Source organism: Ipomoea triloba, chromosome 13 (genome assembly GCF_003576645.1).
Source record: "Ipomoea triloba cultivar NCNSP0323 chromosome 13, ASM357664v1".
NCBI classification, from domain to species: Eukaryota; Viridiplantae; Streptophyta; class Magnoliopsida; order Solanales; family Convolvulaceae; genus Ipomoea; species Ipomoea triloba.
Window position 1 is genome coordinate 6,393,962 of NC_044928.1, and position 15,639 is coordinate 6,409,600.

Sequence of the window (15,639 nt, forward strand, 5' to 3'; positions counted from 1 at the left end):
CAAGGTACAGTTTTCTGCTCCAGGTCACAAGATTGCCAAACAGATCCTTGTTAATGTTCCCACATCATATACAAACATGTTACGGAGTATTTGATTTATCAAGGAGTAAATTATCAAAATCATCCCTAGACTATGTTGATTTCACCGATTTGATTCTACTTATATTGATTTGACTAATCTCCTCTTTCCACTATTTTTTTAAAAACTATTTTGGTCCTCCTGCAACTTAGATGGCAATAGAGTTTGAAAAAATTATAGTTAACATTATTATTAAAAAAAAAAAAAAAAAAAGTCTCGAAGAGGAGATTAGCCAAATCAATATGAATAGGATCAAATTAGTGAAACCAATATAGTCAAAAGACCATTTTAGTAATTTACTCATTTATCTTATAATTGGATAGGCAACACATTTTTTTTTTTTTGAGTAGTATGCAACATTGTAACAAAATTATTACCAATCTTGTAAATTGTTAAATTATTATTTTATTTAAAATTTATGTAATTTTAATTTGAATTTTCACTATCTTTTCAAATATATTCTATTTCCAAATTTTCTTAAATTATTTATGTAATTGAAATTTTTATTTTCATTATTTTCAATATTTGAAAGTAATTTATATATTCGTATAAGAGAATAATTGAGAAAAGAAAATAATATTTTAGAATTTGAAAATAGAGACTTTTAAAAGTAAATTAGAATGGTATGTTTATTTTTAATATATTGAATATTCGTTTGTTGAAAGTTCATTTTTATATAATATACCAAATAATGAACTTTTAGTAATATATATATTAATTTATTTAAAATGAACTTTATGCTAGTGGTTCACATTATAATGTGCACCAATGGTCTATTTATTAATGTTAATTTCATTTTTGGTCCTAGATTTATAGGTGACAATCCACTTTTAGTCCTTTTTTATTAGAACATCCTCATTTGGTACTAGTATTATCGTGGCATGACCAATTTTAGTCCTTCAGCAACAAAATCGTTGAAATATCGTTAAATACAAAGACATTTCAATCTTTTTTATACAAATTAAAGTACTAGTTATCAAACGACGCGTTGCGCAATTAAACCAATGCCCAATGCGTATTTTTAAATTAGTATTCCTTGGTTGAAGTAGTCATATAATAATGAGAGAAAAAAAATGCTAAATTAATAAAAATCAAAGAAATAGTCTTGATGCTTATATATTTTAATAAAATATAACGAAATTGTAAATAGATAAATTACAACTAAAGTAAGTAGAAACAAATAAACCACTTACATGAGAGCAACTGACGTGTCATCTTTGTCACTTGTTTGGACACCAGTCCGACCATTTAAAATCCATGTATAATTGTATTTGTGATCAAGTACTTTAACCATTTGTTGGTTTGTAAAGTGATATCATACATTCCAATGTCATTATCAAACACTATGTCATGATAACCTATACAATGTCAAGTAGGTAGTGTGTTGCAGAATATGTTAGGTTTAGTTTTGGGTGAATACCAGTGAGAAGGGGAGGGATTTATATACTGTTATTTTGGATAGAATAATGATTTAGTTAGGAATCTATACAAAATTGTATTATAAAATCCTATTAAGACTTCAATATTCTAATTTTAAGTTAGGAATCTATACAGAATTGTATTATAGAATATTGGCAATTTGTTTGAAAAGTACAATAAAGAAACAAATTGCCTAAAGAATTTAATGTTAAACTTTCGTTATATTTAACGGAAAGAATTTGGTAAAATTATAAATGATTAGGATATATTAGGAATTTTATTGGAGGTTGCACAATAAGAAGAACACAAAGTACAATATGTTATAGCAGACTATTACACCGACATTTTTTTAGTTCCAGTTAGGGGTCTAACATTATTGGCTCTTATTATAAGTGTAGATGTTGAACCGCTATATTATTTATGTTTTTTTTTTTTGAAAACATTCATAATTGAAGACTGAAATATACTTGTATTTAACGATAGGAATATACTTGTATTTAACGATATTTAAACTGATTTGTTGATAAAGGACAAAAATTAGTCATGCCACAATAATACTAGGATCAAAAGTGGATGCTCTAATAAAAAGACTAAAAGTGAATTGTTACCTATAAATCTAGGACTAAAAATGGAATTATCTCAACGGATAATATGACTATAAGATCCACTTTTACACGTAATGATAGATTGTATGGATGCGGATAGTCTAAGATTACAAGCCATAAACAAATATGAAAACTTTCACAACACAACCAAGAAGATTCCATTTCGGAATTCCAACAAACACCTTACGTGCAGCGGTATACAAACGTGATTTTGATGTACAGGAAAATGTTTCTGGGTTTTGATATACCAAAAATCAAATTTTCTTTGACTCCAATAGAAAAACAAACAAGGTTTAGAAACATAATCTATACATATAAATAAATAAAGAATTTATTACCGAAATGGTCCCTCAACTATTGCGAAATTACCAATTTGGTCCTCGATAATTTTTCATGCCCAATTAAGTCCCTTAACTTTGAAAATTTTAACCAATTTGGTCCTCCGTTTATTTTGCCGTTAAACATCCGTTAAATCAAGACCAAATTGGTAATTTTGCTATAGTCAAGGAACCATTTCAGTGAAAATTAATTACTAATTTGGTCCTTTGACTATAGCAAAATTACCAATTTGGTCTCGATTTAACGGATATTTAACAAAAAAAATAAACGGAGGACCAAATTGGTTAAATTTTTTAAAGTCAAGGGACTTCATTGATCACAAAAAATTGTTGAGGATCAAATTGGTAATTTCGCAATAGTCAAGAGACCATTTTGATAGTAAACTCATAAATATTATACAGTGCTCCCCTTTTTGTTTTCCCAGTCTGAGTTGACAATGGTGCCCAGCAAAAGGTTTTAGAGGTTTATAAATACTAATCCTTTCACACAAAAGCAAAAAATTACAACACAGTCATTCTGAAGAACAAATTCTCAACATTCAGTATAAATCATACATCAAAGAAGTATGAAGCAATTAAAGGGATCGATGACAATTAGGTGCAAGAGGAAGCAAACAACGGCAAAAGGATTAGGATATTAAACATACCTGGTATTTTACTTATCGAAATATGCAGTAAATAGCTTATTTGTGTGGCTATTTCTTTGCTTTATTCTGGAATTCAAATTGTTCACCTTTAACCCAAGCTCAAGATAGCATAGCTGTTAAATTTATCATTAACACAATTACTTGCACCAAAGTTTGAATTATTTACAAAAATGTCACCTCATCGTTTTTTTTAATTTACATCTGATTCGTTGATCTGGTAAGGGTTTTCACTAGCGCAATATATATATGTGTGCGCGCGGGCGCACATACATACATGCATGCATACATACATATATATATATATATATATATATATATATATATATGTATATGTGTGTGTGTATGTGTGTGTGTCATCAGCATTGTTTCCATATTCCCACAGATGCCAGCTGCCTCACACTCCTTCACTCTACTCTAATACCATGTAGAATGTTAATTGTATGTATTCTACCATGAAAATGAATTGCACAAGTCTACTATTTATATAAGCTAGTAGTAGGATTAGCCAAGCTATCAACCACTTATTTCAAATTCAAAATGAGTAAATGAGAGCTATTCTCTCAACCTCCCTCAACATCCTTTAACACCAACAAAAATACCATCAACACTAGGATCTAATCATTCTTATGATACCTTCAATCCCATTAGTTAGTTCAGAAAAAGTCCAGAGGATTGAGTCATTTCCATATGGGATGGTACGGATGTGCCTCGCGCACAGAGGAAATGTTTGGCAATGGGTTGACAGGCCAACTGCAAGCGTTGGACAGTGAAAAGAGTTAAGAAAAATGTAGGGGCTACCATGGCTGTCGTGCAGTGCATTCAAGATTGGACTTTGTTGGGGTCCACCAAGTGCATTATTGCATTATGTGAATTTTGCTCATTAACCATTCACAAGTCAGACCACTCAGCTTTTGTTCAGCCATGCAAGAAAGGGAATTTATGTTACAATGCTCGCTGTGATTATGTATTGCTGTCACCCAAGGACTCATCCTATATAAATTTACTCTTCATTTATTATGTGGGGGTCCTCCAGATTCATGAATTGACTTCCATATTGTACAGCTTGGGTCAAATGTTGTACCATCCACTAGGTTATATATTAACCCCAGTTGTTATACCATGGACCCGGATCCACCTTACACTCGGGTCTATGTTCACAATTTCATAACTTTACGTTCATAATTTCATAACCCCATGTTTACGATTTTATAACTCCATGTTCACAGTTTTATAACTTCATGTTCACAATTTCATAATTTCATGCACAATTTCATAGCTCTACATTCACAATTTCATAACTCTATGTTCAACAGTATCAAAACTCTATGTTCAACAGGATAACACAATTTTTGAACCTATATAACAAAATTGTGAATATAGAGTTCAAAAGTTGTGAATATTGAGTAATGTAACTTTGTATATTAAGATTTAAAATTGTAAATATAAAGTTCTAAATTTGTGACATAGACCCGGGTCCACCTTGCAAGGTGGACCCAGATCCATAGCATAATTTGCCATATTAACCCCTTACCTCAAAAACATAGCTTATTTAAGACAATTAATTAGGTAAGTAGTTGTAGCTAAGTGCAAGGTGGGGGCTCAGTAATATTATTTAGAGTTGTATCCCTCATGATTTACTTCATCTAAAAGCCTAGGAGCAAGACAATGAGGAGTGCTTGGAATTCGACATTTTTTTTTCGTTTACACAATAAGTTGGTGTCCTTATATATCAACCCCTAGCCTAAGTATGTTTATCTTATAATTGTAATACATAATCCGTGCTTTTCAAAAAAAAAATATTGTGACTTATTATCATTGATCATTAAAGCATAATGGGTTAGAGTTAGTTCTTTTTCCTTCCAATTCTTCCTCTATCACCTTATAAGTGATGGTGTTTGATAGAACTCATAGAAGTATATGATTTTTAGCAAAATTTTCAATATTTTTTTATATGGCCACAGTAGAAGCAGGACGAAATTTGCACACTTAAGTTAGGGATAAAAAGTGCAACGTAATGATAACTTAGGGACGAAATTTGCAATTAGTTTAACTCATGGACGAAAAGTGTAACGCTAATGATAACTTAGGGACGAAAAGTGAGTATGACCAAAACTTATGAACGAATTTTACAATTACCCTATAACTTAGGGACGAAAAGTACAATTTTCCCTAAAAATTTATAATTACAATTATTATTTTAGGAAAAATTGCATTTTTCATCCCTAAGTTATAGGGTAATTGTAGAATTCGTCCCTAAGTGTTAGTCATTGATGGGGATTATTCATCGGAACTGGTGTACATACGATGGTCGGTGTCGAGCCTTTAGCACGTGACTTGGTTAAACCGACCACCACCGATCGCACTTAGACCTTTCCAGATCATCTTAAATGTCGAGCCTACGTGTTTGGCTCCTGAGCAGATTACAGCATCTTCTTTACCGACCCGACCTATTCAGCCCGAGACCAACCTTTAGACTTAGATTCCAGCAACCAAGCTCCGTGTTTATGGGAGCATCTAAGAACACGTGCAGGTTCTCCTTCCGCCCTGACCTCAACCTGTGTATGAGTTCCACGTGTCTCTAGCATGTTGAAAGGCAGGAATTTGTTCCCTATCCTCGACTATAAATACCGCATTTATTGCGATGTGGGGGATCTTTTGGCTGTTTCTAGAAGCTATAGAGGATCGGAGCTCGGAGACCTCTGACATAATGTCACGTAGTTCAAGCCCAAAACTCAAATCAACTAGTTGACGATGAGGCTAAGGGTCCAAGCCCCTGCTGACCTTAGTCCGTATTTCGTAGTTCATTCCGCCCATATTTACTACATCAGTCATGCTCACTTTTCGTCCCTTAAATTATCATTGACATTGCACTTTGCATCCTTTCGTGCTTACTTTTCGTCCCTGAGTTATACTAAAATTACAAATTTCAATCCCTAGTGTTTTATTAGTAAAGGAATGAAAATTACAACGTCAATGATAACTTAGGAACGAAAAGTGAGTATGACCAACAATTTAGAGATGAATTCTACAATTACCATATAATTAGTTAGGGGCGAAAAGTGTAATTTCCTCTTATTTTTATTATATTTAAATTAAACATATAAAAATTAAAATAAATTTATAATTATAAATGTTAACAAAATTATTTTAAAAAAAAACAGAAGAATAAGTTGGTCCTTGCTATTTGCAATGGTGAAAAGAAAAAATAAAAAACCATTCAGAGTGGCCGCCAACTAGCAGCCACTCTGAATTACTCAAACAAGTGCATTTAGCTAGCACAAGCGCCCGCTTGAGCAGTGATGAGACGCAATTACGCGTCTCGCCTTTAATTTTTTTTTTTATAACGTGCAAAAACCGGATAGTTGTAGGAGAAAAAAAAAACAAAAAAAAAAAAAAAAAAAAAAAAAAACAAAAAACCTTGCATCCCACCATTTGTGCAAAAACACCACACAGGGGTTGCTCTTATAATTTTGTACTTAATTTTTTTTTTTTGAAAACAATTTTGTACTTAATTAGTTGTATAAAATTATAGATATTTAGCAGTGTATTAAGAATTTATATCCCATGCATGCCTACCAAATCTGGCCCAATTGTCTCTTAAATTTTGAGATTGTCTAGATTGTCTATAAGTGATCGGTTTAAATAAAAAATGTTAATATTTTAACTCGTGATCTTGTTATTATAAGTTTGTATTCTTTGTCATCTTGATTGAGATTGCAAAGATGGAGTTTAAACTCATTTTGAACTTAAAAGATAGAGATTTAATCCTTACACCATTGTTGGAACCTATGCGACCTGCATGCGCATATATGGAACCACAAAATTTGCTGAAACTGTTTAGTGTTGTGTCTTTTTGCTGTAAAACTGATGGACAGAATGATTATAGAGGCCACGTGACTGTCACGAACTGGTAAAATTAAACTTTCAAATTTTGAACACATCATTGTTCAGACAGACCCACCCAATAATTAATCCTTAATTTCATTTGCTAATAATTAGTCCTTTCTATAAAAGGATTATGATTGATTCCATCATTCTTAGGGTCTAAAATATTGTTGCTTACTTGGTTAGTGGTTACGTAGTTACGTACACTTTTAGCATAACTAAAATAACAACAACAACAAAAAATGAGTCTAAATTTAGCATCTATATAGTATAAAGGGCACATCCAACATGAGATAGTGGATGTGACTTCATCGATCAAATATATATTTTTTGGAGTTAACACCGGATCTATCTCTCGATTATTAGGACTTCACCATTTTGGTACTCGACTTCCAAACTTGCTCAATTTCATTTCTAACTATGCAATTTTTATCTAAAATAGTCATTTGTTCAAATCAAAATAGTCTTGGTTATGACCATTTTGATCAAAGTGTGTTCTTCGCTATGTCAAGGGTTCTCTTGGTCTTGGTTTGAGACTGTCAAGCTCGTTGGCTCCTGTTGTTCATGCATTTTCGGACTCTGACTGGGCTGGTTGTCGGATAGACAGGCGGTCTATTGCTGGATTAGCTATCTTTCTCGGGTCTAGTTTGGTCTCTTGGGTGTCTAGGAAACAACGCACCATTGCTCGTTCCTCTACTGAAGTTGAATACAAGACTCTGGCTGATGTGGTAGCAAAGGTTGTTTGGGTTCAATCCATGCTTCGTGAGCTTGGCTTATCTCTTACCTCTACTCCTGTCTTTTGGTGTGATAATCTCGATGCCACTTATTTATGTGCTAATCCTATTTTTCATGCTCAGACCAAGCACGTCGAGATCGATTACCATTTTGTGCGTGAACGTGCGTGGCTGCTGGTGACCTCAAGGTGAATTTTCTTTCCACAAAAGATTAGGTGGCTGATATCTTCACTAAGCCTTTATCTGGGCCTCGTTTTGCTGAGTTACGTGTCAAGCTAGGCGTTGTTCCTTGCCCACCGTCTGCTTGAGGGGGAGCATTAGTGTAGTATTTACTTTAGGACTCTACTTGGTCCATTGTATTTGCAGTAGGATTCTCTTTGTGTATTATTAATCTCCTCTGTAAGTCTTGTGAATGTATGTACGTGAATATTGAATACACATATTGTTCTTGAAACACTAATCAATGTTATCCTTAAAAACATAACAATTAAATTACTTGAAAAATTTATTAACCCTTCGTTTAAACTTCCCTTAAAAAATTTATATAATTTTCAATATATCCTTGCTACAAACGAACATTAAGAAAATTACAAATGAGTATAGTTTAATAAATTACTTGTAAATTAATAAACCATATACAAAAAATATCAAGTCATTGAATTAATTAACTACCCAAAAATTAAACAAGTTAATAAAGTAATATATGGAGTATTATTGCGCGCACACGCACACACACACGCGCATATTGCATCGTTATGTAATGAATCATATTGCAAATTAGATTACAAAAAACTTTAAATACTATCTGGATGTAAATTTCTTTAATGAACAATGCGAGATAAATTTTTTATATTTGTAACTTGTAAGAGACTTTTAACATGACGTCAAAATTGATAAACACATAATTTAATAAATTTAGTATATTCCGGCCCCAAAGAAAAAGAATCATATCTCCAATAAGTGAGATTTACTTTCATTGATAATTTGATATTCTATTGACCCGAAATTTTCTAAATAAAAAATTACACCAAACGTGATAATAATTTTTCCACATTTTAAATTTTTAGAAAAGTTTAAACTTTCCTAACTATCAAACACCCCCTTATAAAATTTATTTATTATAAAAATAAAATAAAATTAAATTAATGTACGGCTTACTGCGTGCACGTGAGGTGAGAAGCGCGTGGAAATGCCAGATTGCCGTTTATAGTTTAATTAGGAAGGGTCAAAATATTGTTGAATGGCCAGTCTCGCAACCGAGATTCGCATATAGATCTCATCGTATCATATTTCTTAAACATCACACACCACATTAATTAAACCAAATCAAAAAGCATTCAAAACTATGTTTTATTTATTAGCAAAATATTTGATACTCCGTATTTGATTTACAGGAAATCCTCAGTCTTTACCTAAAAGTGTATTCTAGGTGAAGCTCGCTTGGTTACTTTAGTCGACAAAGAATCATAAGAAGATAAGTCGATCTAGGTTGTTTATGGTTGATTGACCCAAAACTATGTTTTCTTTATTAACAAATTATAATGTATTGATTAGTAACATTTGGAGCTTGTTGGTTAGTTAAGGCACGTTCCGTAATTTACTCATTCCTCTAGTCTTCCGAGCAAAAATGGGCAGGTGCACTTAAGTTTACAGTTTAAATTTATATATACTATTTAGATTGGATTGATTATTATCAATCATTTCTCCATACAAATCGGTGTCAATCCTTAAAAATTTATTTTATTTATATAGAGAATGCTAAAGAGCCTAACGTATGTATTTTCATCATATCGTACGCTTGGTCAAAATCTTTCACCATCGCATGTATGAGACAAAAATATTTTTATACGAAGTACTAAATACTTTCTATATCAAATAGTTATATATATTGCGTTTTTTTTTTTTATAATTAAGATGTTGACCTCGAGGCATGATTCTACTCTTCTTGAATTGTAAATTCTTTATGATCTTTTCAGAATTTTCGTAATAGTTGGTCTTGCAATAATTGTTTCGCCTAAATTTATTTAGAGATTTTGTTTTACTCTTGCATCCCAACAAAAATCCACATGTTATCAAACTTCCATATGAAAAATTTCTCAATATTTATTACTATATGCATAAATCATAATGTTGGAATCTAAAATATAGAGTCATTTCCATTTTTGGTCCTACTGTTATTGGGGCATTACCAATTTTAGTCCACTTCATTAATTTTTGCCACATTGCCGCCAATTTTATTTAGTCATTGCCACTTTTAGTCCACCGTTAAAATTTTCGTCAAATAATCGTCCAAAACAGGGATATTTTGATCTTTTCATGCTTTGATCATCTCCTTTACCATTTGTAGTTGTTTTCCTTACAGATTTTCATCCAATGAAGAGATCCGGTAAAAGCGATGACTTTGTAATGTGGCTCACATAGCTTTCGTTGGACCTCTTCAATGGATGAAAATGTGTAAGGAAAACCACTACAAAGGGTCAAGGAGATGACCAAAGCATGAAAAGACCAAAAATACCCCTATTTTGGATGACCAAAGCATGAAAAGACCAAAAATACCCCTATTTTGGATGGCAATTTGACGAAAATTTTAAAGGTGGACTAAAAGTGGCAAGGACTAAATAAGACTGGCCGTAATGTGACAAAAATTAATGAAGTGGACTAAAATTGACAATGCCCCAATAATAATAGGACCAAAAATGAAAATCACTCTAAAATATATTTTATTGGGAGAGAATCAAACTCATTACTCACCCAAGTCACCCCATTTGAATAGTAAAACCATTAATTTAATCAAACTTAAGATTCAAAAAACCTGTAGAGAAACGTCTATGTGCCTTCTTCATCATCATCTGATCTTCTTCTTCTTATAATCATTCTCCCTGCGGATTATTTCTCGCTCTAATCTCTGCTGTAACTGCCAGCTTTCTTCTCATTTCTTTATCTTTCATTGTATCTTGAGATCTTCACCCTAAAGCTGAAGAAACTACCTCCCTCCTTCATTCTACACCCAGTCCCCACCACCTCTCACTCTCTTAAATTCCTATGGATCATCTTTACTGTCGTCACTGTAAAGCTGCCACTTCTGCTCTCTGAATGAGCCCTCCAAAAACCTCCTCAGTTTTGCAGTTGCGTTCTGCACTTTCATCGCTTTAATGCTCTCCCAGCTGCTGTCTCAGTAGCATCATATCGCGCCATTGCATTGTATTGCCGTCTATTCGATTCGGTTGAGTATTATTGTGTGTGTGTGGTTTCGATCTGAGGAAATGGAGCTGAAATCGGTAAATCCGGTGCCGAAACCGAAACCGAAACCGCTGTTGTTGAAGGATTATCTGCTGGATGAGTTGAGCTCTTGCTCGTCCAATGGATTCAGATCGTATCCCCGCCGCCGCGAATGTTGTACGACGGTGAGGCTCCTGCTGGAGGCGGACCTCGGAGTTAAGCCGCCGGGAAAGGTAATGTGCGGCGGCGGCGAAGCGACGCGGGTGCTCATCGCGGGGAAACCGGCGCCGACAGCCGGTGTTGTGTCGGCGCTACAGAAAGCTTCCAAAACCGTGCTCAATGCCGTTAAGAGCCTCCAATTTTCCGCCGCCGGTAAATCCGCGAAGCAGAGCAAGCCGAAGAAGGCGATTCTGTCCAGGAGATTCTCGCGGAAGCTTCTGAAACGAAGCTTCAAGAAGAAAACGATCGATCGTAACGAAATCGAGCGATGGAAAGTTTACAGCCAACTGATGGAAAAGAAATCAAATAATCCGTCGTCGAGATTTTCTCCGGCGGTGCATAATGTCGCCGATTCCAACGCCTCGACGAGTGAGACCAACAGCTGGTCGGATAGCGATTTCACCGTTTCTGACGATTCGCTGCAATCTTCGAGCTGCAGTTCCGACGTCAACTCGACGGAGGCGCAAAACGACGCCGTCGCCGCGAAATGCTCGCCAACCGACAAGTCAGTTATCAGCAAGAAAGTCGGCGTAACCACCTCTAATGCTACTACTACCTACTCCCCCATCCCAAAGGTCAGCATTTTTCATCATCATTATTATTATTATTATTATTATTATTCCATACTTACTTTTACGCATATATTTTTCTTTTTTGGTAATTCAGCGTGCCAAAAAATCTTTGAATTATTATTTAATTACCTCCTAAAATTTGGAAAAAAAAGGGAGCTAATATGATCAAATATATTTAACAAAAATTATACCCAAGCATATGAATTATGACACTCTTTAGAACATTTCACATTTACATAATTATAATTATGAACTCACAGATTTGTCTATATGTCATAATTCTCTTTACTAAGTTAATCTATTGATTTTTTGTGCATATATCATAAAAATATTTTTACGATGACATATATAACAATGTTGTAAATGTACTCTATAAATGATTATAGAGTAATTTGTTTGGTTTTATTGAGGAATATAGATAAATTCACCAAATATATATTTGTAAGATTTTAAGTATGATGATTTAAAATTTTCATTAAGATAAAAATTCATTTTTGTTATTTAATACGGAGTATACTAAAAATCATGGTGATATGGATTTTTTAAAACATTGGAAGGAGAAAGAATTTAAATTTACATGGATTGGGATTTTCAAGGCAATTAATGCAAAGGAGATTCAAATTTTTGAATTATAGTAAAAAATGGGATTCAGGAATTTTTGAAGTGAATTAAAAATGCTGAAGAGTAATAAAGATTTACAGCGCCAGTGAAGGCAGAAAAACAGCTGGAGCATGAAGTACACATGCGGGGTATATCTCGGAAATATTAAAATATTTCTAGGCAACCAAATAACTGAAAATTAAGATTGTATGAGTCAACGGTGTAGATCCCGTGACTTGTTGTTTTCTAGTGAGATCTACGACCTTTAGAGTTTGACTACTCCCTTCTCGTAGATGTCGATGTAGGAGATCCACTCTTCATTTTCAATTTCCTAAAATACCCTTATATAAATATACAAAATTGTATAATAACATAACTTATATATAATACATGATACAGTTAAAAATAAAGTGGATATATGTGTGTGTATATATATATATATATTAATTGTATATGATATTTTTGACACTGTCATTATGAATTACTAATAATTTTATTTTCATTTAAGGAGAAATGCTTATTATTACAAAAACAGTATAAAATTATACTCCGTAAAATTTTGTTTTTCTTTTCATTAAGAGTAATTGCTTATGTTAATGGTTACATGTTTTTGTCATGTTGTGGGTTTGACTTGTGATGGGTCCCATTATAACTTGTCTTCTTTTGCTATGTCTGGAACACAATAATGGTGACAAGTGGTTGGTACTCTCTATATAATTGAGATGGAAAATTATTTAGGTAGTCCAAGTGAAATAATTCATCTCTTTTTAACTTTATTTAGTTGCTGACTTTGCATTCTACAATAATTTAATTTAAAGTATCACACCTATGCATTCGTTCAGAACATTTCGATGACTAAACAGAGTGACATTTAATAAAAAAAAAAATTTAAGAAAATTGTACTTTTCGTCTTTTAAGTTATATGGTAATTATAATATTCGTCCTTATTTGTTGGTTGTGTTCAGTTATCGTCCCTAAGTTATTACTTACATTGCAAATTTCATCATTTTCCTAACAAAACATTATGGAAGAAATTTACAATTATAGCTTAGAGATATATTAGGAAAAAGTCGAAATCTGTAACGTCAATTATAGTGTAGGGATGAGAAAGTGAGCGACCAACAAGTAAAGACAAGACGAATCGTACCATCACCCTATACCTTGAACAATGGTTTGGTGTATATTTGTACAACACAAAATTTTCATTTTTATGTATACCTTATCTTTGAAAATTATGATTCTATTTTATGTTGTAATCACCCAAACGATCAAATCCTTCTTTTACCTTAGTTTCTTCAACACTGAATTGATCTTTTTAATTAACATAAAGTACAAGATTTCAATGTACTTACCAGCTTGATTGGCTTGTTGATATCTACGGTCTATATACACATTGCAAGTTGTAACATGCTTAATGGTTACAGAAACAGGTTTGGTCAAATGAGGAGAAGGAACAGTTTAGTCCAGTTTCTGTACTGGATTGCCCATTCGAGGATGAAGATGACGTCTCTTCACCTTTTGAAGATAAACCTACAAATGTAGAAGGTAATAACATCATTGTTATTATTATCAGTACTTGATTTTCTTCACCATTTAGTAACTATATATATAGACTAAATGTATTGTTGCATATATGTATTTGTATAGGAACTAGGAAGAAGCAGATGAAGAAGAAAATGAAAAAGCAGGAATGCCTCACTCAACTTGAGCCAGTAAATTTGGTGAAACGAATTGCATTTTCAGAGTCAGAAACTGATGAAGAGTCTCCTCTTCATCATTATCTTTCCCTACCATCCACACCTGCAGACATATTGATGGCTGATTTAGAATTAAAGGCTGCAATGTTACTTAACCAGGTGAAAGCCAGAACGCCATCACGCGGCCTCAAACCAATGGCAAAAACTGACAGATTACTACTGGATTTCTTCCGCCACGGAATCATTGAAAACAGATTGTTAGTGAGAGCAGATAATAATGGAGAGTATGGGTATGATGGCGAGGAGCTAATGCGAGTAGCAGAGGATTGGATTAGTGGGAAATCGCGTAGATTTTTGTACGAATGGGAGGTGCAGAAGAACAGGCAGGCATACATTGAAGATATGGAGAGTGGAGGGAAGTGGAAGAAGGTGATGGATAAGGAGGAGGAGGAGCATGGAGAGGTGGGTTTGCAGTTGGAGGCTGAGGTTTTCACTTCTTTGGTGAATGAGCTAGTAGATGATCTTTGTTTAATTTGATGAACTGTGGCTAATTTACAGGCTGTTTAATTAATTTGGTGAAGGCCTAAGGCCTAAGGTTGTGTTAGTCATTCAGTTGCTGGCTTGAATGAGTAATACCACCTTGAGGTGAGGTAAAACTTAAAATGGGGTTGCAGTTCTCTTTTCTCAGAGAATCATGATTATATTAGACTAGATATCCAGATACTTAGGAGACTTTTTTCCCCACTTTTGTTTGAGCTAAGAACTTTGCCATGTAATTTGGTTTAATAAGAGGGGAGAGCTTTTTGTTTTTTGCATATGCACTGGTGCTTACATTTTTGGAAATGAGTTTCTGCCAATCTTATTTAGGAACAACTCTTGCAAGATTGTTAATATATATGCATAGGTTTAAACTTTCAACCTCATATTTAAATAATTTAGGGTGTTTGGTTCGCACATGGGAATCGGAATCGGTATCGGTATGGGTATCAAATACTTGGGAAGGGTAATGGGTTTTGGTGAAAGTATTTTGCATGTTTGGTAGTAGGGTGGAATGATAATTATTATTAATAGTTAGGGGAGAAAGAAGGAACGGAAATGAAACCCTTATTTAATAAGGGTATGGTTTTTTCATTTAATGAAGTATTCCAAACTCATAGTAGTATTCTAAAAACCTGTCAACCAAATAAGAACAATCACTTTGATACCCATACCTTATACCAAAACCTGTCTTGGCCCCCCAAATTTCTTGAAAAAATTTAATTACTACTCCAAATTTTGTTTTAATTTATGATTTAGCATGTATATATATGATCGGCAACCTAGTGGGATGGGACAGGGCAGGGAGTATGATCTATGTCCCAACACCTAATTTTGGAAGAAAGATATTAGAGAATGGCATCCTAGGAAGAGGGGGTTCTCCATTGGAAGAATATTTTATGTACCTCCTGGAAGTGGAGGAATTTATTACTTGAGATGTCTCTTGAATGTAGTTCGTGGTCCTACAATTTTTGAAGACATTAAGTCATATCAGGGTGTCATATATCCAACTTTTAGAGATGCATGCTATGCAAGGGGGCTGTTAGATGATGATAGAGAATACATAGACGCAATTAATGAAGCCAGTCT

The 15,639-nt window shown here is 33.6% G+C and overlaps 1 protein-coding gene across 1 annotated transcript; it reads left to right on the forward strand.

Annotated features, from left to right (window-relative positions):
* Positions 1–10,614: 10,614 nt before the first annotated feature.
* On the forward strand, positions 10,615–14,828 carry LOC116001888. The gene is made up of 3 exons (XM_031241836.1): positions 10,615–11,719; positions 13,741–13,861; positions 13,964–14,828. The coding sequence occupies exons 1-3, from the start codon at positions 10,970–10,972 to the stop codon at positions 14,548–14,550; spliced, it is 1,458 nt and encodes a 485-aa protein (XP_031097696.1). The 5' UTR covers positions 10,615–10,969; the 3' UTR covers positions 14,551–14,828.
* The last annotated feature ends 811 nt before the right edge of the window (positions 14,829–15,639 follow it).